Below are 26,423 nucleotides of genomic sequence, written 5' to 3'. Positions count from 1 at the left end.
CAGAAAGGTAACAAAGTCAGCAAAGTCATCATTTTGTAACAGGATAACTGCACTTTCCACTGAGTGTTACTCATTTAACCTTTTGCCATCATTCGGATAAAGATGTGCATGCACACTCAAACACGAGATGTCATTGCAAAAGGAGCCCAAACTTTTAAATACAATTCATAAACAAATCATGCAGCGCACCTCGTTGTATTTTGCACAGTTTAGGAAGATCATCCGCATGTCACACACAAATTCCTGGATGGACTTGTAGTATTGAGGGTTCCGTAGCTGCAGCTTTTTTTTCACCTTCTTCAGGTCCATAGGGCGCTTGATAATTTTGTAGTAGTTTGGCACCTAAAATAGAAAAACAAGAGTGCGTGTTACACATGAAAAAATAGGGCAACTGTTCTGTGTGCGTGCTTGTGTCATGCAAGGCAACTCACAGAGCTCGGGACAGGCTCTCGGAAACCAACACTGAGCTCATGACAGAATATATACAGTAGCAGGCGCTCGCATTTCTGAAAAAAAGTAACAGATTGATCAAAATCAAGGACAGTGAAGATGTGCTCGCTAGCTGTCCTTACCCTCTGGTCCTCAGGTTTAAGGACATTCTCACCACCGACAGTCCTGTTGTCGTCACAGTAGTCTATCTCAGGACTTGATATACTTCGGCAAAATGTGCAGAGAAAATCCCCCCTGAGAAATGTTCATCAAAAAGCAATTTAAGTTTTAGAGTGCAGAACACACCATATGACACACCATTCTTTGCAATAGACTACTCACTTGGGGAAAATTTTGATGGTCGGCACATGACACTTCATGTGGAACACTTTGGGACAGCGGTCACAGCACAGCAAGTCGCCACCATTGATGCAAACAGCACACCAATCTTCATTAGGGTCATCTTCCTTACCCGCCACAATCGAAGCCCCCTGCTCTTTAGGCAGGTAACCGTTTATTAGCTGCATACGAGAGCCGTTGAGTCCTGAGCAAGAGATTTCGGACTGAAGCTCCGATTTAATATTTTCCCTTGAGTTATTTACCGGACCCATCTGTAAAAAAAAAAAAAGAAAGCAAGGTTTTCATTTGGACTCACTATTTAATGATGCTACATTGTACAGTATCTAATGTTTTCTCAAAAGAAGGTACAGTAAGACCTCGGTTGTTGCGGTTAATGGGGACCAAAACCACCCGCGATAAGTGAAAATCCGCAAAGTAGCGGCGCACCTTTAAAAAAAAAAAAAAAAATTGGGTTTAAATTATTACTTTTTAGACCCGTTTAATGGGGAGCAAAGCCACCCGCAAAAAGTGAAAATTTGCGAAGTAGCGACGCCCCTTCAAAAAGAAAAAGAAAAATCTCATCTCATCCCATTATCTGCACCGCTTGTCCTTATTATTCGCGAGCGAGCCCCTAAACCGCGGTGCGGGTACTTTCGGGCGCCATACGCACGACACGGCGACGGCCTGTCGGAAGCGCAGCAGAATGCGCGTTCACGCGAGGGGGGAGGATTTTGTACGGGAGTTGAATTTGACGTGACGTTGGTGACTTTTTCATCCGCGTTAACAAACGCATTTTGTAGAATACGATCGCGCTTTATTATTTAAATAAACGCATTATATAGACTACGATCGTCCAATTATTTTAATTAGCTTGCTTCATGGTTTCAATAAGCGTATTATATAGAATACGATCGCTTTTGTCGGAAGCGCAGCAGAATGCGCGTTCACGCGAGGGGGGGAGGATTCTGTAAGGGAGTCGGATTTGGGCACAACACCGGGAAACAAGAACGGCGCGCCATGCTCGGGTTGTCGGCCGAGGGGGATTCCCGCAAAACGTCGAACCGCGAAGTAGCGAGGTCTCACTATACTGTTCTGTATCCACTTGCCAACAAAAGGCAAAATGTTCTACTTGGTATGATTTAACTGAACAAAATACCATTTAATGTTATATAGTATATATATATCCTAATAAAACGAATTTTCCGGACTATATGCGCCACCCAAAAACCTCAAATTGGCCATAAACTCGAATGTCTGCCTCAAATTCTGGACCACCAAATACACTGGAGGCATAGATGATGAAGGAAAAGGCAATAGGTCTTATCTCATTATTCCACTATTTTTAGTCATGGTTTGTTAGATCCCTTGACCACCCGGAGGAGCCGGGAATCGAACCTGTGACCTCTTGATCCTAAGACGAGCGCTCTACCTCCTGAGCTAATGCCACCAACATTAACAACTTCACATTGTGACTAAAAATAGTGTGATGATGACATAAAACCTAATGCCTTTTTGTCTGTTGCCCAATAGCTGGTGGACAAGATCCGGCGTGATCGAAGATCAACTCACAAATATGTTCTTCTTTTTTTTTATGTGAAACTGTAGCCCTTTCTGTAGTTTTAATTCTATGCGCCTTAAAAACAGGCGTGCCTTATATACAGGTCCTTCTAAAGAAAAGTGCATATTGTAATTAAGTTCATTATTTTCCAAAGAGTAATGATAAAAAAGAAACTTTCGTATATTTTCGATTCATTGCACACCAAATGAACTATTAAACTAAATTCCTATCTCGAAAAATTAGCATATCATGAAAAGGTTGTCTAAACAGGCTACTGACATAATAACCTAAGTCAATGAGTTAATTCTACACACCTGCAAATGATTCCTGAGGCTGTTAAAAACTCCCAGCCTGATTCATTACTCAAAACTGCAATCATGGGTTGGAATGCTGACCTGATTGCTGTCCAGAAAGCCATCATTGACACTCTCAAGCAAAAGGGTACGACAAAAAAAGATATATCTGTTTGAGAACAACCCAGCTCATTTAAACTCAAGCACAAATAGCCAGATGCTGTTTTGCCATCGTAAAGAGATTTAACTAGACAATCAATCATTGAAGACAGCAGGATATTTGGGACATTGGGTTTTATCAGCAGAAGTGCAGTGGGACCATACATTGTTCTTATGGGTTGAATATAAGGTCACGTCACCCTCAGCGAATCTGAATTGATAACATAAAAATACACACATTTAGAGTTTTATTTACCCAACAGCACCTCAGTAGGAAGTATGTGGGAATAAAAAAAATGTGGCAGAAAACGCTGCACAACGAGAAGAGGTTACCGGATACTGAGGAAAATTGTGGAGAACAGACGATTCCAGATGTTGGGGGACCTGAGGAGGCAGTAGACTGAGTCTTTAGTAGAAGAATCTAGAGCCACAGTGCACAGGCGTGTGCAGGAAATGGGCTACACTTGCCGTATTCCCCAGGTCAAGCCACTTTTGAACTAGAAACAGTGGCAGAAACGGCTGACCTGGACGACAGACAAGCAACACTGGACCATTGCTCGGTGGAGTGAAGCAGTTTTTGCGGATGAAATCAAATTTTGCATGTCCTTCGGAAATCAAGGTGCTAAGAGTCTAGAGGAAGAATGGGGAGAAGGAAATACCAAAATGCCTGAAGTCCAGTGTCAAATACCCGGTCAGTGATGGCCCGGGCGCTATGTGAGCTGCTGGTGTTGATGCACAGTTTTATCATCAACATACCTTCCAAGTACTACGGTTTTGCCGTAATGAGTACGGTTTCCTTGAACCCACTACGGTGTTATGGTTGGGTCACAAAAAACTACGTTTTTTTTTTTATAAGTCTTCGGTGCCGTCCATACACAAATAAGACAGACGAACTGGCTGTGCAGGTGATAAACGTCAAAGCGTACAGGGAGTGCAGTTTGCTGTGTTTTACGGAAACGTGGCTCACGTCTAGCATCTCAGACGCTAACGTGGAGCTACCGGTAGCTACCGGAGCTAACCTCTCCGATTCCCGGCTTAGCGTGTGACGTCATTCACTCCGCTAGACGGAACTCCGGAAAACGAAAAATCTCCATCAGCATATATCGCAGGTAATTGACTATGCAATTTATTCAAAACTATTATTATTTCATATCGAAACTGATCAAAATCAATTATATAATTATTAACTCACAAATATATTGGAATATCTCAAATAAAAAGTTTCCAAATTAAACTGAAAACCAACACTGAATAATATTACCTCAATGATAAAAAAATAAATGTTTTGTTTCTTATTGTATCAAAGATTGAAAAGAATACTATGAGGGTTTTCTATGACATTGTTATATTAAATACATTATTGAGCTTTAAAGAACTTTCTTTCGATTGCCCCCCCACCACAAATTTTGCCAAAATCATCAATATAAAACAATAAAAAGCTTAAACTACTTCAGTTGTGTGTAATGAATCTAAAATATTTGAATGTCTAATGTTTATAAGTTCTTTGCAGAAAATAATTAACTATCACAATACTGTATCCTATTTTTTAGAAGGACCTGTATGAAAAAAAATATCACAAGAGACTAATTTTTGGTGGTGTGCCTTATAATCCAGTGCACCTTACAGTGTGGCAAATACGGAATATGTATGGCCATTGTGCGGTGAGAATGTGATGTAATTCAGGGTGCATGAATAGATTTTCAAACGACTATAGAAGCATGGATACCAGGAGAGATGCTTGTTAAAGGGCACATACTAACAGTCCTGTATGTATCGCTCTCAAGCTATGGGGGTAGTGTCAGTCAGTGCATTGTTCAAGGGTGCCTTAAACTCAGAAAACAGATGAGCATCCCACCAACTTCACTCATTGTCCTTACCATGCAAGCACTTCTTCCAGAATCTTTAGATTGCTCCAACTTTGTGGAAGACCCTGAACACCCATAACTGTCATCTGCATCAGGCTCGTTTTTGACCCGAAAAGATTCCACACCAGCTCCACCAGCTGCTGTTCTCCCAGAAGAGCTACAACTTGAAAAGAAAGATGACAAAAGTGTCTTAAATAGAAATTCCTGGATAAGAAACTAATCAAGCACATCACTTATTTTGAATCGGACTTTTAACATTTGGTTGATCATCACAGGCCTTCCGAGCAATTGTGCACCACAAATTAGCATTTTATCCTAACATCCTTGAAGCAAGCACTAATGAATGGCTTTAGCATATCCGTACAAGTTGTTAAAGCGATAGAAAAAAAGCTTCCAATAACGTACAAATATCAAAATTACATTAATTGCTGTTAATGTCATTGCACTATTTTTCATTGCACTGACGTTCAGATGCACCTACAACTTAGGTCAGTCTCCAAACACTACCTTGTAAATATTTGCCTGTTTATCCTAACATTCATTTTGTTATGTTTTAAGCATTTTATTACATGTTTTTTTCTGGTGTGCCATGTCTAAACTAGTTGTAAACTAGGTTTAATCTATTGTTATAATGATGGTAAAGACAATTCTAGGTGAAAACACATTTTTCCCATTAAACCATTGAGCGGACCAACTTTTTACTCATTAACTCAGTTGCAAACTTTGCGAGAGCTAGTCTGGGATGTTGTGGAGGGAAATAATGGCCTACAAACAATACTTTTCCTAGACTTGCGAAATCAAGTAACAAGCAACACTGACGCCTTACCTGCCCCTGCTGCCTGTGCTGGATGTGCTGGAGGGTCGTGCTGGTGTGTGTGAATTGGAAAGTCCTGCGGACACAAATGGCATGTTATGGAAAATATTGTAAAATACTTAGTAATGCAAGACAGAGGTTCATATAATAAAACAATAATAAAAGTGTAATTGAAGTGATGATGACTCATTGCAATACTATAGCATTAATGGAGGTTGAGCGTTTTGAAATACAGGTACCTGAAGATCCAGGCGAGTGTAGAGACAGTCCGGGGGAGGGGTTCTTGTCCACAGAACCAGACTGCTGTTGTGTGGTGGCTGCAATGAAGCGAGACAGGAGGTGGCCAAGGTTGCTCGATCCCGCATCCTCTAGCTTTAAAAAAAAACAAAAAAACCCAACTGTGTCTAATTGTGTAACCAATCAAGAAAAAAAGTTAAAGCATTAAAATCAGAATTCCTAACTTTAGTAACGTCAAACAAATTGCAGCAATAAGCCCGCTACACAAAGTTAACAGTGTAATTGAATGTAAGAAGCCAGGATACTTCTCGGGCCGAAAGGTATGTTACCAAAAATGAGACCTGAAATAAATAAATAAATAAAAATACCATCATTGGTGATTAAGAGCATCGCAAAAATAATCAGCCAGCACTTCTTGTTCGAAAGATTCTAAGCATATGTTCTTAATTCTAATTTAATGATTTTCAATGGAAGTTGTAGCACAATTTCTCTCTTTCTACATAATGTGCGTGAAGCGCTAGAGAGCTCAACTAGATAGGTTGCATGGCAACTTACTGTACAGGCTTTTGTGACTGTACAGGTTTCTAAACTTTTGTGAGTACGGTTAATTTTGTAATGTTCATTCGATGTTTGCCTTGTTTTTTCCTGTCTCACTCCTGCATGTGTTTGTGCTTGACGATTGACAACTTGGCTGTACTCGTTGATTAAGATCGACAGTTTTTGTCTAAATCACAACATGGGGTTTTCTGTACAAGGCATTCACAAAGTCTACATATTTTAATGTTTTGAACTCCTTTAGCAAATCCTCGTTTCCATAAATTTGCTTCAAGTGGTCATTTATGAGAGACCTCTATGGCAGTCATTGGCCAAACGCCATTTTTGCTCAATTTATGTTTTAACATTTGCATTCTTATATTTGATTATAATAGCAACTAATGTGTCGGATAATGTCATCTGAGATGAAAGAGTAATATATAGGTGTTTGCCAAGGCATGTGTGCCATTCAGTTCAATTAAATACATATTATGTCATCCATTTAACGAGTTACACGACCGCTTAAAAGTTTGGGGTCAACCAAACAATTTTCTATTTTCCCCAAAAGAGTAATTTTATTTATCAAAAGGAATTGTCCAATGTCTGTGTTATTTAGCCCATATGAATCTTTTCCTTTTGGTGGCAAGTCGATAAAACTATGGTTTCTTCTTTGCCATTCTGCCTTGAAGACGAGCATCTCCGAGTCGTTGCTTCACTGTAGATGTTTGACCCTGGTGTTTTGCGGATACTACTTAACCAAACTGCTAGTTGAGGACCTGTAAGGCATTTATTTATCAAACTAGAGAGACTAATTTACTTGTGCCCTTGCTTTGTTGTGCCTCACATTTCTTTCCCTTAGAGTCTGTTTGTGCAGTTCTCTGAAGGTAGTAAAACACACCGCTGTAGAAGATTTTCAGTTTCTTGGCAATTTTTTGCATGGAATAGCCTTCATTTCTTAAACTGTTGATTTTCACATGAAAGATCTCCGTTTTTGGCCATTACGAACATTTAATCACACCCACAAATGTAATACTTGACTAGCTCAAAGGAATGTCCGTTTTATACCTTCTTTAACCAGCAAAAAAATGTTTCAGGCTAACATCATAGCAAAAGGAATTTCTAATAATCCATTACCCTTTTAATGCAATTAGCAAACACGATTTACCATTTGGACACTGGAGAGCTGGTTTCCAGAAATGGGCCTCTATAAACAATGCATTAAAAACGGATTTCAACTAAAATTGTCATTTAACAGAGTCACAATGTATGTGTGAATCCCTGCTTAGTTTTGTGTCATTAAAAAACAAAATACACTGCTTTGCTTCAAAAATAAGGACATTCCTAAGCAACCCCAAACTTGTGAACGGTAGAGTAAACTTACTAACCCTTACCTACAATTCAATAGATCTAAATGTTATATTCTTGTTTGATCCAATCTACACTATGAAAAACATTGAAGAATGAGTTCAATCATTGCCACGGCAGTTAAAAATAATAAATCCAAAAAAGTTTTACAAAAACATTTGGCCCTGGTCAAGCGCACCTTGCTAGTAAAAATGTTCTAATGTGCACACCTGAATGGGTGGAATCTCTGGTAGACAAGGCAAGTTCTCTGGGTTGGTGACAGAAGGGATGAGCTCAATTGGCCCAATGACGGGGTTGGCAGGGCCTCGATGAGCGTGTGCTCCTGCCATGCTGGCGCTGGTGGGACTTGTGGGGTTGGCATTGTGGCCCGACGCAACTGGGAAAGGGCCTGCATGGCCAGGGTTGGAATGCTAGATGAAACCCAGGAAGGATTCAGGATCAAAAAATGAGACGAAGGAGAAAAGAATGTTGGGAAAACAAGAAAATAGGTCACTTGGTGAGTGTCGTCAAACCGTAAAATCAAATAAAAACTTTGCTGTGTAATGATGGTTGCCAATCATGCATTTGGGTGACATACATGCTCCACAGAATGCACAAATGACAAAGTAGGAAAAAGGTACCAAACCCCAGATTGCAGTAACAAACGAAACCTTTGGTTGTTCATCTCAGATTTTAACCACATCTGGACACAGAAACAAACATGGCGGGGTATAGTGGAGGTTTTGCTAACGTAGTTTACATGCAGGAATAAGTGCACATTTTATTAATTTATACTAAATGCTGCAATGTAAAGTGATCAGCAATAAAGTTTAAGGGTGATAGAAATAATTTATGCATTGCATAAAAAAATGTATCATACTTGATTTTTTATGATATACTGGCACTAGTATATTGTATCGCATGCGTTAATTATGTAGTAAAACAACAGGGAGAAAAAGGTACCATGGGTGAATAACAAAGAAATGGGTATGAAATGATCTTTAATGATCTTTTTTCTGCTGCATGCTTAGGTCAGGATGATTAAGTTGAAAAAAAAAACTACATGTAAAAATATACCGTAAATTCCGGACTATAGAGCACACCTGATTATAAGCCGCACCTACCACATTTCGGGAGGAAATCCGATTTTGTACATACACAAACCGCACCTGTATATTAGCGGCATGCGCCCACATTGAAAAAATGCAATACAAACACGAAATTAACCCATACCCGATACAGTCCAAAAAACACAGCCGGCAAAATGAACGGAAAATGTTACCGGTACTTAAAATTTAATGCAGACCTGCAGAGTCCGTGTGCCCCTTGAAAGTAATCCAAGGAAAAAAGTGTATATTTCCAAAGGGTGGGAAAAATATATATCCACTATTGTCGGCCGCGTCCACAAACAAGTCTCACCCTTACTCCAATTCCCGTCAGCCCGGGTTTGCCCCGGCCCTTCTTTCTCATTTGCTCGTTCAAATTATATCAGAATAAGTTTCTAAAATAAATACATAACAAAAATATACAGTTGCAAATACATATTATACATGGTTACACATATTTACAAAGAAAGACGGTACACCGAGAGTTTTCAAAGCTTTAATAATAATATTATAACTTTCATCCCAAACTGTGCCTGTGAAGGGTAGCAAAACGCTACTAGCAACACGCTCGCAACACAGTCAACAGCTCTGTTAAAAGAATCATACCGTGCTTGTAGTAAGCAGGGTAAAACGTCCTCATCTTCCTCCCTATGACTGACGTCATCAAAATCTTCTTCCCCAACATTAGGAACTTTGCCATATAGGCTTCGTCCCACGCTCTCCCTTATAAATAAAAACGCTAACATCACGCTCGCAAAGTAAAATTTACGCGCGGCAGCTCTGTTTTCTCCTCGATTGTGTTTAGCTTAAAAGTTGCATCATGTGCCTTTCTTTTTGCAATTTGCATGATGAGGATATGTCTACACTAATTTAATTTGTGCACAAGCTAAGAAGTTGCAGTCTAAATCTTACCTTTTGCACTTGAGCGCAGCTGGCGGCCGTTAGAAAAATTACATAAATTGGCCGCATCACTGAATAAGCCGCAGGGTTGAAAGTTTGGGAAAAAAGTAGCGGCTTATAGTCCGGAATTTACGGTAATTTGCTTATTGTAATTTATATTTTAACCAGCTTAGTGGCATGAGTTCATTTTAGTTGATCAAACTTCTCCGATTAAAAATAAATCCACAAGAAATAAACCTTACCATGTGATGACTTTGTGATTGGGCACACATTATACGCAGCAAATGGCTTCTTTTTTCATACATGTTCAGTTAATTCAACCAATGCAGCAAAGGTATGCGACGACTGTGCAAAACTAACACACTCTTACGACAAGGCTGGTCTACTTAAGCATCTGTTGTATAACCATTTCTTTTTGTCAGTGTAACAAAACCAATAGTTACACAAAACGCAGGGTTGGGATATGTCTGCATTTGTTGAGGTAGGGCGACATTGTGAATGGGTACTGTAATTTTATCATATTTAGGTGCACAAAAGGCAGAGCTGTGCTCATACATTTGGGAATAGCGTGGACCGTAGCCAAGACTATCGAGTACTCCTATGAGTAGCACCAAACTGCCATCATCAAGGAAGACAGGTTTGTTGGGTGCCACTATGGTTCGGTATTCAAAGTACTGATGTTTTAATGAAGTGCCATCAAGTGTCAAATCCTTGGCAGTGGTGATCTTTTAGACTCGATTAGAAAGACTTCTTATCGTGAGCTAGATGCACTCATGATGAAAACGCTGATATTATGTCGCATGTGATATGGATTCATTGTCTAAAGAGGGAGGAGGAGGAGGCAACGACATTATGACGCTACTCATCTGTCAAATGATCAACAAACAAAAAAAGTTTATTTTACATAGCAAATTTAAGCCATTCACATTAGCATGACCATTGATGTAAAAGAGAAAAAACATAAATATAAATGTACTACTTATTCTGCAATCCTCTCACACCATAAATAAATTCAAATATACGTGTCAGGAAACATCAGTATTAATAATAAAAAAATAGTGCTTTGAACTTAACAAAAGAAGTCTGAGACAAAGTACGTAAAATTTTATGGATGACCAAGGACCCTTAAGAAGCCGTTGAAGTGATGTACACAGATTTTCCTAGGGGAGTTAAAGGTTAAGTGTTGGATGTGTATTGATTTGTATAGATTGAGAGGTGTTCTTCACAATAATCAACAAGGAGGTCTATCAGGTGCCCAAAAAATGATTGTTGATGACATTGACTAAGTGCTACAGTTCAGCACGTCCCAACTCAGGGGCAAACTGGCCACTGGGAATTGGAATTCTTTTCAGCCTTAAAGAGCCATGCCTTTTATCAACATTTTTATCAACACAGATCAAATGCAGGTTTAAGGGATTAGGTGATAAAAGTGCAAAAAATAAATGACTACATTCCACAATGTTAACAGCACCGAGGTGAAGACTGGGTTAGTACTTAATCTATAAATCAAGGAATAGAATTAAATAAAAATGTTGCCTCCCAGCAATTTTAGGAGGCGAATGGAAGTCTTATTTACTGCGTGAAAGGGTGTATTTGGCCAATATTTTTGAGATTTTATTATGTTAAAAAAACTAACTTCATGGGACATGGATTCAAATCAATCTGATAGAATTGCTGACTGGATAATCATTTTTGAAAATATTTGGTATGGACAGCAAAGAACTCTACCTCATAGTAATTATTATATAATAATAATGATGCTTATCAGAAATTTGGCCCACATATCACTATAGCTCTGACTAGTGACTTTTCGAAAGCAAAAAGTATTGCTCTAAGAGGAGATTTGTGTACTGTGTTCAACTAAGCCCACAAAAATAGTCATTAAAAAAAGAAAAAATGAGTTTTCGCACAAACGATGGTCACACAATATGTGGTGCAGATAAAAAAAAAATAAGTAAAAAAAAAAAAAAATAAATAAATAAAAATAATATATATATATATATATATATATATATATATATATATATATATATGGAAAACCATTGATGGTGTTAGCGACAGGGTGATAAAGCGATAGAGAATGTGAGAAAAAGTTAGTGAGTGCTTGAGTATGCATATGTGTCCATACGTGCACTGACCTGCCGCTGTAGATGAGGCTGCATCATGGTGGGATACTGCTGCCCGTTGTGTCTTGGCTGAGCTGTGGAAATCCTTCCCTGTGGTGGCCCGGGTAGACGCATATGGTGGGAGGAAGGGTACATGGGTGGGGCATGCCCACCATTCGGGACCATTTGCCCTCGTGTGTGCTGCTGCAGGCTGATAAGCCTGGGAGGCTTGTCAGATAGTAAGGAAAAAAACCCAAGGTTGGAAATTCAAGCTTGCGAATAACATGTGGTTCACAGCAGCATTCTTGTGCACAAAAGGTATTAGGGCTGCACGATTCTTTAAAATCTAATTGATATTGCGATGTGAGGTAGTGCGTTTGTGTAATCGCAAAACACAGCCTTTTTTCCATTTCCTTTTATAGGTTTTTATACTGTTGATCCCCCTTTGTTATCTGAGTAAATAATTGTTTAGCCAACCAGAATTGTCACAGTATAAGGAAAGTTTAAACAAACTATAAAAAAATTTCAATTTGGCAAGGAATGTGTAGTGTTCCTCCCAACAGTCATGCAGATATGCTTCAAAATATTCCACGCGTCATGGATCTCGAGAAATTCATTTTTTAAAGTAGAGAATTTGACCTCATATCCCCTAGAGCTGTGACGTCACCGGATAAAATTGAGAAGCAAAATAAATGACGCGTCTTGTTGAAAAACAGACAGCGATTATAGTGATCAGCAAAAGCAGAGCGCTCATTTAAGCTAGGAGTAATTGGAACTTTGCTTGCCGTGTTGTTGGGTTTTTTCAGTTGATCATCAAAGGGTAAATTTACCCGCCGTCGTGTACAGTGTGCGATCCCTTCTTGACCTCGCCTAATTTCAGGTATGTGATTGTGACTTTTCCTGTTGGGTTTTTGCCGCTTGACTTGCAATTAATAAAATATTGTCCAAATAGCTCCCTGTGAGCGTGCGGTCTTCCAAAGGCTTTCAGTTTTGTTTGGTCTAGGTTAGCCCCGTTAGCAGTCGACTAGCTGGCCAGCCTGCCGCGATCATTTTTTTCTTCTGGCTGGGTTCATGTTGGTTGCCGCAAGTGTTTTGTTGTTGGCTCGCGGTTATCCTGGCTGCTGCTTACTGCACGTTTTCGGTCAGCCGGCCTCTTGTTTTTGGCCAATCTGTCCCAATTCTTTCTCTATGGCAGTTGGCTGGCCTATCGTGTCCCAGCTGGTTTAGCCCATGTTAGATCTGTTATTTTTTTCCATTTTACCCCATTGTGTCTGTTTGCCATTTGTACCATTTCTGCACCCATCTGGACAACGCTTAGCCATTCTCCACAAAAACGACACTCAAAACCTTTACGATTAATTACCATGTAAGCCAATAGGATGACTGGCTTGCTAGGGGGCTGGTGTGCTTCACATGAAGTCAGAGCTCAGGAAGTAAAAGACGAGACAGACTTCAAAATGCATTTTCTCGGAAAATAGTTGTAATATAGCTATGACACACACAATGCAAAAGACATGTTCTATTTCACATATTGTATGTTTTAAAATTGAATGAAGGAGTCCCTTTGACGGCACTAGCTAATAAAGGGGAGACAAAGTTTGCAAGCTGCACTCTATGCCACACACCCATTATGTGTCAGCAGAATGCAACTCTATAAAAGCTCCCCAGAAAAGGGCACTGTTTTCTTAAGGTGAAAACATGTCACTAATATTATGTACTCACAAAAAAACAACACCACAGAAAATGCCCTTTTTTGTAAAATCGTAAATCACATCAAAATTGCAATAATGGTCTTAAAAAAATAAATTAAAAAAATCACAATGGGGTATTTTTTCCAAACTCGGGCGTCTCTCGAAGGTGTGCAGTATTCCAATATCATATTATTGTGGCTGTTAATTACAGTGTTATTTAGAATTACCTGTGGCTGAACAATGGGTGGGACTGGATGTCTGCTATGTTGCTGCGTCATTTGGGGAGGGAGGCGCATCTGTTGGGACATTTGCTGTTGCTGCTGTTGCTGGAGATGAGAGTGCTTCTGTGCCATGGCTGTTTGCTGCATGTGCTGCAGACGGAGCTGGGCTAAAGAGATCTGTCCTTGATTTTTGCCCTGCTGACCATGGCCTGGTGAAATAGGTGGATGTGATGCTGACGTTGACTTTTCAATCACCAGATTGCCTAAAAGGAAAAGAAAAAAGATCACTCATAGAAACAGTGGGCTGGAGTCAGGATCATTTACATATTAGAACAGTTGTCATCTTTATGTTTCTTCAGTTCTATACCACTGAGCGGTAATGTTTTTACTACATTTAAAAAAGAAGGTGGTTATGAGAAAAATATAGTTTGATTATAGTTTGAATGTGCCTTTGTATGACTTTATCCTCAAAATTACCTTAACAAAGCCAAAAAATATCTCCAGGTGTTGTTTGTCTTTTGTTACAATTGTGTCAAAATAGGTAGATAATTTTCCCCTTCTGACACAGAGATGGCACCCCACAGTCTTTAATCAAAAGAAGTCCTTCAGAGATGGCGCCTGGCTTTTTCAACTCCCTAAAATGTGCCTCTCCTCCCTATCTATGCTTCCTTAGAAATACACTGCATCTTTGTTTAAGCTCACCGTAGCTCTTGTTTCAACAGAGGCTAATCTTCATCTTCCAAGGTCAGTTGGGCAGCTGGCCGGATACTTTAACTATCATTTCTCATTTATTATGATGGTGTGACACCTAGCGACCAACATTATATTGTTTCATGTAATCATGTGATCTTGTTTAAACCAATCAGATGAGTCGTTTTATGCCTGTGTTTTGAATAAATGGTCAAGTAGTAATGGGATGTGTGTGATTCCTTTGTGGGCTGATCTTGGAAGCAGATCTGAGGGACAGCTCAGGGATGCGCCTCCGATGAAAGGGCTACCCAACTCATCTTAGACTCAGAGGGTGTTTCTGTCTTTACCTGAAAGAGTTTCTTAATTTTTAATACAACAAGTTTTAACCTAGACAGCGGTTGCCCAGGCTGTATATTATTTTGTCTATTTACTGTTCATAAATTTGTCTATGGTTTATTGTTTTGTTTAATATGGGCTATTTAACTATTGTCCAATCATGTACTGTAATTGGATTTCCACACCCCCTGGGGCAGATCTGCTTTTTGTAACCTTGAAGTTGTTTTAAAAAGTGTTCACATACGAATGCTAGTTTCTCCCCAGAAACCTACGGAGGCCAATAGAGAAGAGCTATTGATACTCGTTTTTTGGGGGGGGTAAAACTTAGAAATATACAGAAAATATAGATGTCATAATATTCATTATAAATATAATTTATAAAGATATCTAAAAAAAAAAATAGCTTTCATTATGTTTCGGTGAAATACTTTGGGAGAGAATTGGCGCGAGCTTCAGCCAATGCCTTTTTAGTCTGTGCTGTGTTTCGATTACTGGTATGTCTTTGTTTTAATATGTAATGAGAATAATTTTTCATTTCTTCATTCAGTTGACCCATATATCCGTATTACCTGAATCCAAAACTTGATGGGTATTATGTTGAACACACAATCAAATGCATTTTTAAAACTATTTTTTAAAACTAAATATATAAATAAAACAATGCATTTGCAAACAATTAAAAACATTTAGAAAAAAGTAGGCCTTAATTGTCATCTTGGGTTCAACACAACCTGTGATGTCACACGATAAGTGATTGAACATGCACTTAAACGTGCCACCAAAACAATATTCCTTGCCTAATATCTGGTTGCCTTTTATCTTTGACAATTGCTGAGGATTCATATTATGCTATATGTAGTAATGATGTGACGAATGGGATATTAAAAAAAACAAAACAAAAAAACAGTACATTGTAGAGCAGTCCACGAGCGTGTTATAGTCGACCACCTTCAAGTTCACCACCTGATCTCCCCCCAAAAATGTTGGACTGATCTGTTCCAACTATTTAAACAACAAATAATGAGGAAAAATACAAATAATGAATCCAATGTTTACTTTTCAAATTAAGTATTTGCAAATCATTTGTTGTCTAAATAAACCGCAGTACGATGTTGTGATGAATTCCATTACTGGAGATATGCTGCTTCAGGCGTGCTTCTACTTAGCAAATAAAATGCATGCCCATTGCATGGTTGGATCCCCCTGATCCCCACCCCACAAAGATCAAAATGTGAGAGCTCACAACTGCCACCAACATCTTTCTAAAGTTTGCTATGTGCACTCCACATTGAAAGGTGTTGACATGAATGAGTGTTATTGTCGTTGAATATTTTTGCAACAAACAAAACAAAAAACTGACGATTATTTATGCTTAAAAGTAAGAAATACGATTAACATCCACAATCTATACTGTGGCATATGCTACATACCAAGGCTGACCACATTTTTGGCCCAGAAAGTTGGGTCACAGAAAAAGCGCACATCTTCATTGGATACTGGTACCGGGTCGAGTCTTGCCCTAAAGAGTTGCTGGAGCTGGAAGAGAATCTAAAAAGACAAAGTCATCATGATCACTTTTTTTCCGAATATTATTTTAACTTTTTCTGCAAAATGAAAATGATATTTAGCTTTCCATATTTTGGGAGTGGGGGGAAATGATATTTGAAGTTGCTTTTTTGGCACTTGACAAAAAAATTGGAAAGTGGGGGTTGGGGGATTGCCCTGCGAGGTTACTTTTTTAAAAAAAATCAAGAACCCGTAAACCCATGGGCCACCTTTATGTCTCCCAGACCTATTAATTAGGTTACCATATTTTCACGACTATAAGGCACACCTAAAAGCTTTTATTTTTTTTTCAAAAGCTGACCGTGCGCCTTATAATACAGTGCGCCTTATATATGGATCAATATTGAGTCGCAAGGTCTCGCGACTAAGGCAAGCAGCCGCCGAATAGATTTTCCCCCAAGGCGAAATAGTCTGCGGTGTATGCTGGGATATAAATACTGGCGTTTCATTTCCTAACCAATGTGTCAATCATCATTTGAATCGGTCGCTATTGGCTAAACTTATTCGTGGTAAAGGAGGCGGGTCCTTTTTAGCATTTACAGGCAAGCATAGGCTAAGGGAGCAAAACAAAACCTGCAATTGGCCGAAAAAGAATGTGAATCACACGCGAGGTTATTCTACAGCTGGAGAAAACATTTTTTACTAGTCTGTATTTGTAACAAGGAATTATGGGGCTAAACAGACAGCTAGCAACAAGCAAGCGACGTCTATCGATGCAGATGTTTCTCGGCAGATTTTTTCTTTTATTTGTCGGCGTTATTGGGTGTTTTGGAGTGTGTAAATATTTTACACGGTTGGATTTACTACACTCACAGATGTAAGAGGACCATGGTTGCGTATTATTGTTAAAAGCGATAGCTGCCAGATGACTTTGGTGAGCTACCCCAGCTTTATATTTTACCAGTGTCTTGTTTTCAGGTTGCAAGATGGCGGCTGCGCATGGATACATGCTTGCGGCTAGCTCTCCAGCTAATCTTCTATTTATTGCCGTTCTCTTGTCTTTTTTGCTTTCACTTTTGGACACATGTGTGGCCAAAAACACTTACAGTAGGGACGAACTTATTCGGTTGGGTGGGCGTCTAAATTTCGATTTTTCGGGCACTTTTTATACCGCCCATGATATACCGAGCGAACTTCAAAGAGACCCGGCATCCTTGTGGACAGCTATTCCTCTTAATAAACGTCGCCGACGGCGCCGTAAAGAAAGGACACAGAAGCGTGGTTGCCGTGCAGGTAGATGTGTGAAGCGTGTGAAGTCCAAGCAGCAAGATGGACGCGAGGATGGACGCGAGGATGTAACTAATTCCACCATTCATTCCTCGCCGGACAACCGACGCTTTAAACTCAGCGCTCACGAGCGGCCACAACGCCGGGAGCTTTTGAAGATCTCGACAAAGACTACAAAGAGTTCAGCTAAGTCAAATGATTCAGCAAAGCTGAAATTTGGTCTGTTAAATATTAGATCGCTTGCTCCAAAAGCTTTACTTGTTGATAACATTATTCGTGATTATAAACTTAACTGTATGGGTCTTTGTGAAACGTGGTTACGCCCGGATGAGCACTTAGCGCTAAATTATGCCTCTCCCCCAGACTACGAGAGTAGTCATATAGCACGCACGCTGAAAAGAGGTGGTGGTGTTGCGCTAATCTCTGAAAAATCGCTCAAATTTAATACACGTACCTCTAATAATTACAAAACGTTTGAGGCTCTTGTGATGCGGTCCCCTCAATTGTCAATTGATGTAATAACTATCTATCGTGCACCCGGGCCATACACAACTTTCTTAGACGAATTTGCTGAACTTTTGTCTGAACTAGTAACCTATGCAGACAAAATTATAATTATGGGAGACTTTAACATTCATATGAACTCCCCACACAGTTCACTTACTATTGCGTTTAGTTCTCTAATTGATGCATTTGGTTTTACTCAACTGGTTGACTTGCCAACCCATAAAAATGGGAACACGCTAGACTTGATTCTGACTCGAGGAGTTTTAACCTCAAACATTATGGTTCTACCGTGTACTACTGTTATCTCTGATCATTATTTAGTGACATTTGAGGTGCTAACTAAATGTAGACTTAATAAAGCTGAGGGATTTAGCGGACGCAATATAAGCACTGGCACAGTTTCTGAGCTCTTTGAACTCCTTCCTGGAGCAGTTGCGTCCTTTCCTAAATACAATGGCTCGATTGACTCACTCATGAATGAGTTCAATACCACCCTGACTAGTGTGCTGGATTCAATAGCGCCCATAAAACTAAAATCACGTCCTAAAAGACGCACACCTTGGTTTACTGATGAAACTAGAGCCCTTAAAAAAGAATGCAGGAAATGGGAGAGAAAATGTCGCGCTACCAAGCTTGAGGTTTTCCATCAAACCTGGTGTGACAGCTTGTTAAAGTATAAAGCGGCCCTTGCCTCTGCAAAATCGGCCTACCTTTCGAAGGTGATTGCGTCTCAAAAGAACAACCCCAAAGCCCTTTTTGACACTGTAGCATCGCTTACAAGGCAACAGGCTATCGCAGACAGTTCGACACACTCTGCTCAGGACTTAATGGTCTTCTTCACTAAGAAGATTCAATGCATACAGGAAGAAATTGCAAAAGATATTGTTAGTACCACACGTATTAAAGGACTGAAATTTACAGATGCACGACAGGGTGGCTGCCCTGGGAAAATGGCCGGTTTTAGTGAACTGTCACTTGATGATCTCAAACAAGTGGTGAATGCGGCCAAACCGACAACTTGCCAGTTCGACCCTCTCCCAGGTTCACTTATTAAAAGTCTTTTTAGCGTCCTTGGGCCTTCAGTTCTAAATATTATAAATACATCACTCTCCTCAGGTGTAGTTCCAGCAGCTTTTAAGTCCGCCGTTATTAAACCCACACTGAAACGACCCAACCTTGATCCAGAAATATTAAGTAATTACAGACCTGTGTCAAACCTACCTTTCCTCTCTAAAGTACTCGAAAGAGTAGTGGCACAGCAGCTGAATGCTTTCATATCGGAGAATAACCTTTTTGAATCCATGCAATCTGGATTCAGGGCTAACCACTCTACTGAGACAGCTCTGATCAAGGTAACAAATGATCTCCTAATGTCAATGGATTCTGGCGCTTCATCACTTTTGCTGCTACTGGATCTTAGTGCTGCTTTTGACACAGTGCGCCACAATATCCTACTAGAACGGTTGGAAAAATGGATTGGTCTCTCAGGAGCCGTCCTCTCGTGGTTCAAATCTTACCTCTCAGATAGGACGCACTGTGTTAAATATGGTGAAACGACATCTGAGCCCTTTAATGTTACCTGCGGTGTTCCGCAGGGTTCAGTGCTCGGCCCCCTACTTTTCAACATTTACATGCTTCCATTAGGTGATATTATTCGCAAGTACAATATCAGCTTCCACTGCTACGCAGACGACACTCAACTATATCTTCCGTTGGAGGAATCTTCCACACTAAACTGTGGAAATTTGGAGGCCTGTCTCACTGAGATAAAAGAGTGGATGTCACTCAATTTCTTGCGTCTTAACTCTGAAAAGACCGAAATGTTAGTCATTGGTCCTTCTAAATGCCGGGACTTATTCGCAAAAACTGCTGTGAACATTGACAAATGTCACATCACACAGAGTGACTCAGTTAAAAATTTAGGTGTCATATTTGACCCTGATCTATCCTTTGAGATGCATGTAAAGCAAATTACTAGAACTGCCTTCTTCCATCTTCGCAACATTGCTAAAATCCGTTCAATACTGTCTCAGTCTGATGCGGAAACAATAATTCATGCATTTGTTACCTCCCGTCTCGATTACTGCAATGCACTATTCTCCGGTCTCCCGAAGTCCAGAATCAAGTCTCTTCAGCTAGTACAAAATGCCGCAGCGAGGCTTTTAACTAGGACAAAAAAGTACGATCACATAACACCGATTATGGCTAACCTGCATTGGCTCCCAGTTAGCCAAAGATGTGACTTCAAAGTTCTCTTAGTATTGTACAAAATCATACATGGACTTGCTCCCTCTTATCTTTCAGATCTGATCTGCCACTATGTCCCGGTCCGAAGCCTACGATCTGAGAGTGCTGGTCTTCTGATGATCCCGAGAGCAAAGAAGTCTTCTGCTGGTTCGAGAGCGTTCTCCATCCGGGCACCGGTGCTGTGGAATGCTCTTCCCCCTGAGATTCGATCTGCAACCTCAGTGGAAATGTTTAAATCTAAACTTAAAACTCACTTCTACTCCATTGCATACGAATAACCTACTCCTCTTGTCGGTTGAAAATAGTTTGTGTAATATAGTGTAACAATCTGTGAAGCCCTTTGAGACTCTTCGTGATTTAGGGCTATACAAATAAAAATGACTTGACTTGTTTTAGACTTATCTAGTTGTTTCTGTGATGAGTCTATTTTTAAATTCAATTTAATTCAAAGTGTTTATTGTCATATGCACAGTAAAAACCACGTTTCTCTTGCACAATTAAATTCTTACTTTGCTGTCCACACAGTTGCCAGCGAAAAAGAGAATAGAGACTAAGAAATAGTCGTAATTTCTTGAATCCTAAGAGTTTAACCTTCCTAATGATATGTGAACTGACGCATTTGAGTGATTGGTGCCATTGTACAGACACCATGTCCGTATGTGTCTGAGACACGCATTTGCTTCTTTGCGACCTGTCGGAATGTTAAGGGGTTAATAAGTTTGACTGAACTATCTGACTGTTTTGTTGATGTTCCCACTGTAGCGCCTTATATATGTAAAATATAGGACAACAATTGTTTTGGGGAGTGCACTTTATAACCCGGTGCGCCTTATAGTCGTGAAAATATGGTAATTATGTTCTCCAACTGAGGTTATGGGTACACAAACAGATCAGGAAGGCTGCATGTGGCGACCCAGTAACACAAAAGATGCATCAGAGCAAATGTTTCATAAGATTGGAAGTAGGATAAAATAATAAGTCTAAATCAGTCCAAGTATTAATATTTAGAGTCTTCTGTATTTGTATCATATTCTAAAGCCCTGTTTGAATAAGATGTTTAAAAAAGGACATTTTTCTGTGGTAAATGACAAAACATCTATATAAGTTTATTTTTTTGGATCTTTTCAGTTGTGATATGTTTACAATATTCTGATTATTTATCTTTTCAACTCTTAGATCATGAATTGAATGGATTTTTAAAATACGCTCAAAGAAAAAAAAAACATAATTGGTGCAGGAAGTAAAATGTAAACAAAAAAGACCTAAGCAAACAAGTCTTTCCTCGTGAGCTCCACTCTTTCAATTAACTTTCCCTTGAAAACTACTTAACAATAACTAGTGCTTCGAATACACTTTATAAATTTATCAACATATTGATCAACAACATACCGGTCTCTTGCTATAAAGCAACGCTGTGCTACTACCAGTCGAGATGGCGCATTGGCAGAATTTCAGCACATGGTGGATCTGCTGGGCAAGCTGGGCAGTATCCTTATGCTGCGCTATCAGCCTTGCATTGCGATCTTTAGTATGACTCTGGACACAAATGTACATATTTCATGATACATATACATTAATAAAAGATCAAAATTAGCAAATAACATTGCAGTGATGAGTAGATGTAGATATAGATTTGGCCAAAAACACCTTCATATATTGCACTTATCTTATTTAAGTTTTTTAATAAGATTTGGGGAACTACTGTACATATAGAAACACTTGTTTGACTACAGATGAAAGCTGTTAGGATTCTGCGTTATGCTGGGTACTAAAAACATAAAAACCTGATTTTAAAAGAAAACATGTTGAAACTTCATAACGTTAAACTTAAATGTCTATTGCTGGTACATAAAGCAAGTTGGTGTAATGTTTTGTTTCTCTTATTTCTATTTTAGAATATATATTCATGGGCAAGATAAATTGTAATAAAGTAGGCACTTAAAAGCTTCAGCTTCAACCTAGTGGGCTCATGATTACAGTATGTATTATATTTTTGTGTGCAAATATTTTGTTTTTAAATAATTGTTGATGATGTTTTTATGCTTTACCATAATAAAAAAAGACACAAACGCGAAGAAAAAAAATTCTGCAGGTCAAATGGTCTTTCAGAGGAGCGTTAGAGCAGACAGACCCAGAATCCCCAATTTTGATCCAAAACAAGCAAAGTGCCCACACTACTCTCACACACACACACACACACGCACGCACGCACGCACGCAAAAAACAAAAGGCCATTTAGGAAAAACGAAGACAAATAAATATCAGAGAAATTCTTACCTCTAACTGCTGTAGTAAAGACTTGCCCTTTTTGTTAATCTCATTTATCAGAGTAAACACTGCAATCTTAATATCCTGTTCAACCTTTTTGTGGGATTCACTCAGCTCTTTTAATCTGGATTTGAAAATTCAAACACATTGATAATTCATGTAATTATCATTTGAATTGACAAGTCATGTCAAGAGGAAGCACTATTAATTATATTCACTCACCTGTTTTGTAATTGACCTACTGAATAATGGACATGTTTTTTCTTCTCTTGCAGTTGGGTCATGGTTGACTCAATGAGACATTTGTGTTTAAGAAACGCTTCTTCCAGAAACTGATACCTGAAAAGAGGAGTGAGTTAGAGCAGTGTTTTTCAAACTTTAGAGCCAGGGCATGTTTTTTACATTGGAAAGATTTTGCGGCACACCACTAACCAAAAATGTTATAAAGTGACACTGAACAGTATGTTTAATCACAATATAATTTATAATACCCCTTCTACAGCACAGATAATTGACAATGACATAATATTTGCAGAAAATGATTCATGTTTTTTTAAATTTTAAAAAGTGACATTGAATAATTTCTCACGGCACACCTGACAATCTCTCACTGCACACTGGTTGAGAATCACAGTGTTAGAGGGCCAATAAATAATAATATATAATTGAAAAAGATGGAGAGACAATCATGTGTTGTATGGGCCTTCACTCTTGATTATTGTGTTTAGTAATAATAACAATGCATTATATAAAAATAGTGCTTTATTTTCCACTCAATGACGCTTTACAGAGGACTCAATTTATTCACTCAAATATTCACACTCTGGTGGACAATAAGCTAGAATCAAAATCACCTTTATCATCATTGTCTTGCTACAACAAGATTATGGTTGCACTCCATGTCATGATTTGCCCATTGCACTCACCTGGGGCTGCTCGTTTGGCTCTTGCTGCTGCTCGTTTCCTGACTGGTTTCCCTCCTATTTAAACTCAGTACTCTCATTCACTCTTTGTCAGTCCGGCAGCGAACCTCCACACTTGCCAGGCAAGCACTTTTTGACTCTGGCTCCCGTCTGTCCCGACCCGACCTGTCCTGTCCTGTATCGATCCCCTGTCCCTTCCTTTCCGATTGTCCGACTTGTTTTTGCTCACCGACCACGCTCCGATCTCCCATCTTGGCTGCTCAACTTGTTTCCGCTCTCCGACCACGTTTCAATCTCGTGAGCTTCCTGCTTCTCCTGCCCAGCGAATCGCTGGTGTTTTTTTTTCCCGCGCCTGACTTCTCGGCTTTCGCAATAAAGCTTGGTGTGAAACGTTACGCGTTTGAGTCTACTGTCTTTTCGGGTTCTGACATGCCAGTTTGCAATAATATACAATATGAAGACTCATAAATAGAAAAATATAAAGTGTTTACCTCTAAAAAAAAAAGGTATTTATAAAAACCACACTCAACCAGGATATTGCACTTGAACTGGAATATTGCGTTTAAAACTGTAACAAGTCAATATGACAACTGAAAAATCTTCCATTGAACACATTCATAGAAACTAGATCAAGTACGTATGTATGTAGCCACAGCTAGGTCAGACGGACAAAGGCATGGCTGCCAGTTCGAGCCTACAGCCCCATAACTTTCAAAATAATAGTTACCAAATATGGATTAAAAAGAGGTGGACATTGCAGAATATGTGTTAAGAACTAAACACAAAATACATTGATTAGACTGCTTGGAGCCTATAAAACAAATTGTTAGGGAATTATTTTGGGTTGACAGTGGGAAAAATGGGCTCTGCCATACATGACATATTTGTCTAAACGCAAATATTTTTCAGAATTGCAAAATTGTTTTCACATTTGCAAATACAGTCTTTTTTCGTTCCACCCCCTTTGTGACTACCCTTGACTGAAATGTCGAGGAAATGTTGTCAACGCATAGCGACGCACAAGCTCAAGCAGACAACATCGGCACTCGTGGTCAACGTGGTGGCGCAACTTTTAGTTTCAAAGCCATGAACCGCTTGATTATTTTGTACACATTTTGGGTTTACACCAAGTCAAAGTCTCACAGGTCTCACAGAAAAGCTTGAGAGGCTCTTGCTTGTGAATGGGACAAAAAACAGGCCTCTGTCCAGATGCTCCCACTGACTCTGGGAACAGTGGGTTTACACCATGTGACAACGGTAAGCCCTGAAATACCAAAGTAAAGGCCTCCAAACTTTGTTGCAAGAAGGTGCCAGTGAAAGGATCGTACACACCTATTCTCAAGCGACATTTGGAGGAGTCAATCACCCAGTCACTTTAAATGTGTTGAAATCTTAAAACTTGAGAAGCAAAGAGTGACATTTTTCTGCTCTACTGCTGTATTCACTTTAAGTATGTGTGTTGGATTTCAAGTATTTTCTCATCTGTGCGCCTCATTTTAAAAATTTGTTCAAGTTTACACTTGTTATTGAAAAGTTGAGTCAAATACCTTACAACCTGTTAACCTAACCTGTGCATTGTTTCTGAAAAGGTTTTAACCTACCAGGCTGAAATGCTGCACCGATCCATTTGCTTTAATAAAAGGAACAGAATGTTAAGTTCATAATTTATTCTTAATTCATGACTTTATTTCTTGACCATCACTTTGCTTCTCTATATCAAGGTGTACAGTATATATTACATTAGGCTGATATTATATAATAGTGGCATATAAAGCAGAGAGGATTTTTTTGACATTACATTTGTCAATACTGACAATTAGTGTGAAAATAATAATCTCCAGAAATTTCTCGTCATGAAAGTCCTATAGTATATGCATATAACCAGTCTAAATTTAAGTGGTTGTCAAACAACATTACTCAACGTGTCAATAAGAATAATTGTTAAAACTGCAAATAACAAACAGTGATTTATTTGTGGTGCAAAGCCTTATATAGAAAAATGCACAATTTTCTTAAAGACAGACCCAAACAGCTGAAAAAAATAATCGTGTTGTGCATAGTTTGGGAGGCTACGTTTTTGTCCGGACATCTCTCAAACCTGCAATGATTGATTCGATGTAATGAAGTTGAAGTATATAAACAGTTACTTCTGATGAAGACGGGCAGGTGTATGTTCACCAACGAGGCAAAAAACAAACCAAAACCGCCTGCTTCATAACAGCAGCTACCTAAAAATACCATCGTCATGCTGACCTTTGACATGAAATAATCCTAAGGAAAAAATATGCTACTACTGTACTTCCTTGTTAAACTGTTCAGAAGTCACTTTCTCAGAAATATAGAATCTTGAGATAATCTCCAAAAATGTGTGTAACAAAGCTTACAAACAATAACTAAGGATTGCATCTCTACTGGTAGATGTAACAGTTACCAGACAAACTCTCCCGTTTTTACATATAATGTAAAGGACTACCTATGCTCCTTGTGTTCTAGCAGCTGGCAGTCACGGCAAGTCAAAGTGTCACAGGTCTCACAGAAAAGCTTGAGAGGCTCTTGCTTGTGAATGGGACAAAAAACAGGCCTCTGTCCAGATGCACCCACGGACTCTGTAAACACAGTTGAGAATATATTGGTGAATAATCTCTTGATGCAGACGTGAACAATACTGAACTTTTCAATGTTTTCTGAACCCCAAGTGCAGAATATTCTGGCGTAATCATAAGGCAAAACTACATTGGCCAAAATGGGATTTAGTACTGCTGCTGAATCATCCAAGTGTGTCTCTATCATTATATTTTTGCTATGTTTTTCCCTGCTTTATCCCACCCAAGTAAACATTGGATTAGCTACCGCTTGCAAAACAACAGTCAATCAGTACACGTTATTATCAAAGCACCATGACTCCATACACACTTCCACTGTGGTCCTCGTGCATCACAGCAGAGGAAAGACACTTGGTATGCGTAGTTGATTCAGAACACAGAAAAGGTAATCGAGGTCTACTAAAACTCAAATATGGTAATAGTATAAGCTCATTAACCTTAAAAAAAACCTAAGTACCAGG

At 39.2% G+C, this 26,423-nt stretch overlaps 2 protein-coding genes across 4 annotated transcripts in view; one reads left to right on the top strand and one right to left on the bottom strand.

Annotated features, from left to right (window-relative positions):
- trim33 (tripartite motif containing 33) overlaps positions 1-26,423 on the bottom strand; it is a 43,709-nt gene that overhangs the window by 4,842 nt on the left and 12,444 nt on the right. For 2 of the 3 annotated variants that reach the window (XM_088331528.1, XM_088331529.1), the window contains exons 4-19: positions 25,833-25,965; positions 22,659-22,775; positions 22,446-22,560; positions 21,558-21,704; positions 16,052-16,169; positions 13,602-13,858; positions 11,717-11,911; positions 8,219-8,275; positions 7,803-8,003; positions 5,697-5,829; positions 5,470-5,533; positions 4,656-4,806; positions 772-1,040; positions 573-684; positions 432-506; positions 190-342 (exon numbers count right to left, since the gene is read on the bottom strand). In XM_088331528.1, the coding sequence (XP_088187654.1) occupies positions 190-342; positions 432-506; positions 573-684; positions 772-1,040; positions 4,656-4,806; positions 5,470-5,533; positions 5,697-5,829; positions 7,803-8,003; positions 8,219-8,275; positions 11,717-11,911; positions 13,602-13,858; positions 16,052-16,169; positions 21,558-21,704; positions 22,446-22,560; positions 22,659-22,775; positions 25,833-25,965 (2,297 nt within the window). The remainder of the gene's footprint in view (positions 1-189; positions 343-431; positions 507-572; positions 685-771; positions 1,041-4,655; positions 4,807-5,469; positions 5,534-5,696; positions 5,830-7,802; positions 8,004-8,218; positions 8,276-11,716; positions 11,912-13,601; positions 13,859-16,051; positions 16,170-21,557; positions 21,705-22,445; positions 22,561-22,658; positions 22,776-25,832; positions 25,966-26,423) is intronic. The other variant, XM_088331530.1, reaches the window with a different exon arrangement.
- LOC148369498 (uncharacterized) lies at positions 17,114-20,522 on the top strand. Its single transcript, XM_088329657.1, has 2 exons — positions 17,114-18,124; positions 18,641-20,522. Exons 1-2 carry the CDS (start codon positions 17,114-17,116, stop codon positions 20,444-20,446), a joined length of 2,817 nt encoding a protein of 938 aa, XP_088185783.1. The 3' UTR covers positions 20,447-20,522.

Source organism: Urocampus carinirostris, chromosome 3 (genome assembly GCF_059441175.1).
Source record: "Urocampus carinirostris isolate Australia breed hairy pipefish chromosome 3, RoL_Ucar_1.0, whole genome shotgun sequence".
Lineage (NCBI taxonomy): Eukaryota > Metazoa > Chordata > Actinopteri > Syngnathiformes > Syngnathidae > Urocampus > Urocampus carinirostris.
The sequence above is the reverse complement of the archived record's forward strand: the minus strand, read 5'-3'. Positions and strand labels throughout refer to the sequence as shown.

Coding starts and splice junctions, on each gene's coding strand:
- LOC148369498 (XM_088329657.1), top strand. CDS start 17,114: ATGGCGGCTGCGCATGGATACATGCTTGCGGCTAGCTCTCCAGCTAAT. Junction 18,125..18,640: donor CATTTGGTTTTACTCAACTG/GTTGACTTGCCA, acceptor TACCTTTCGAAG/GTGATTGCGTCTCAAAAGAA.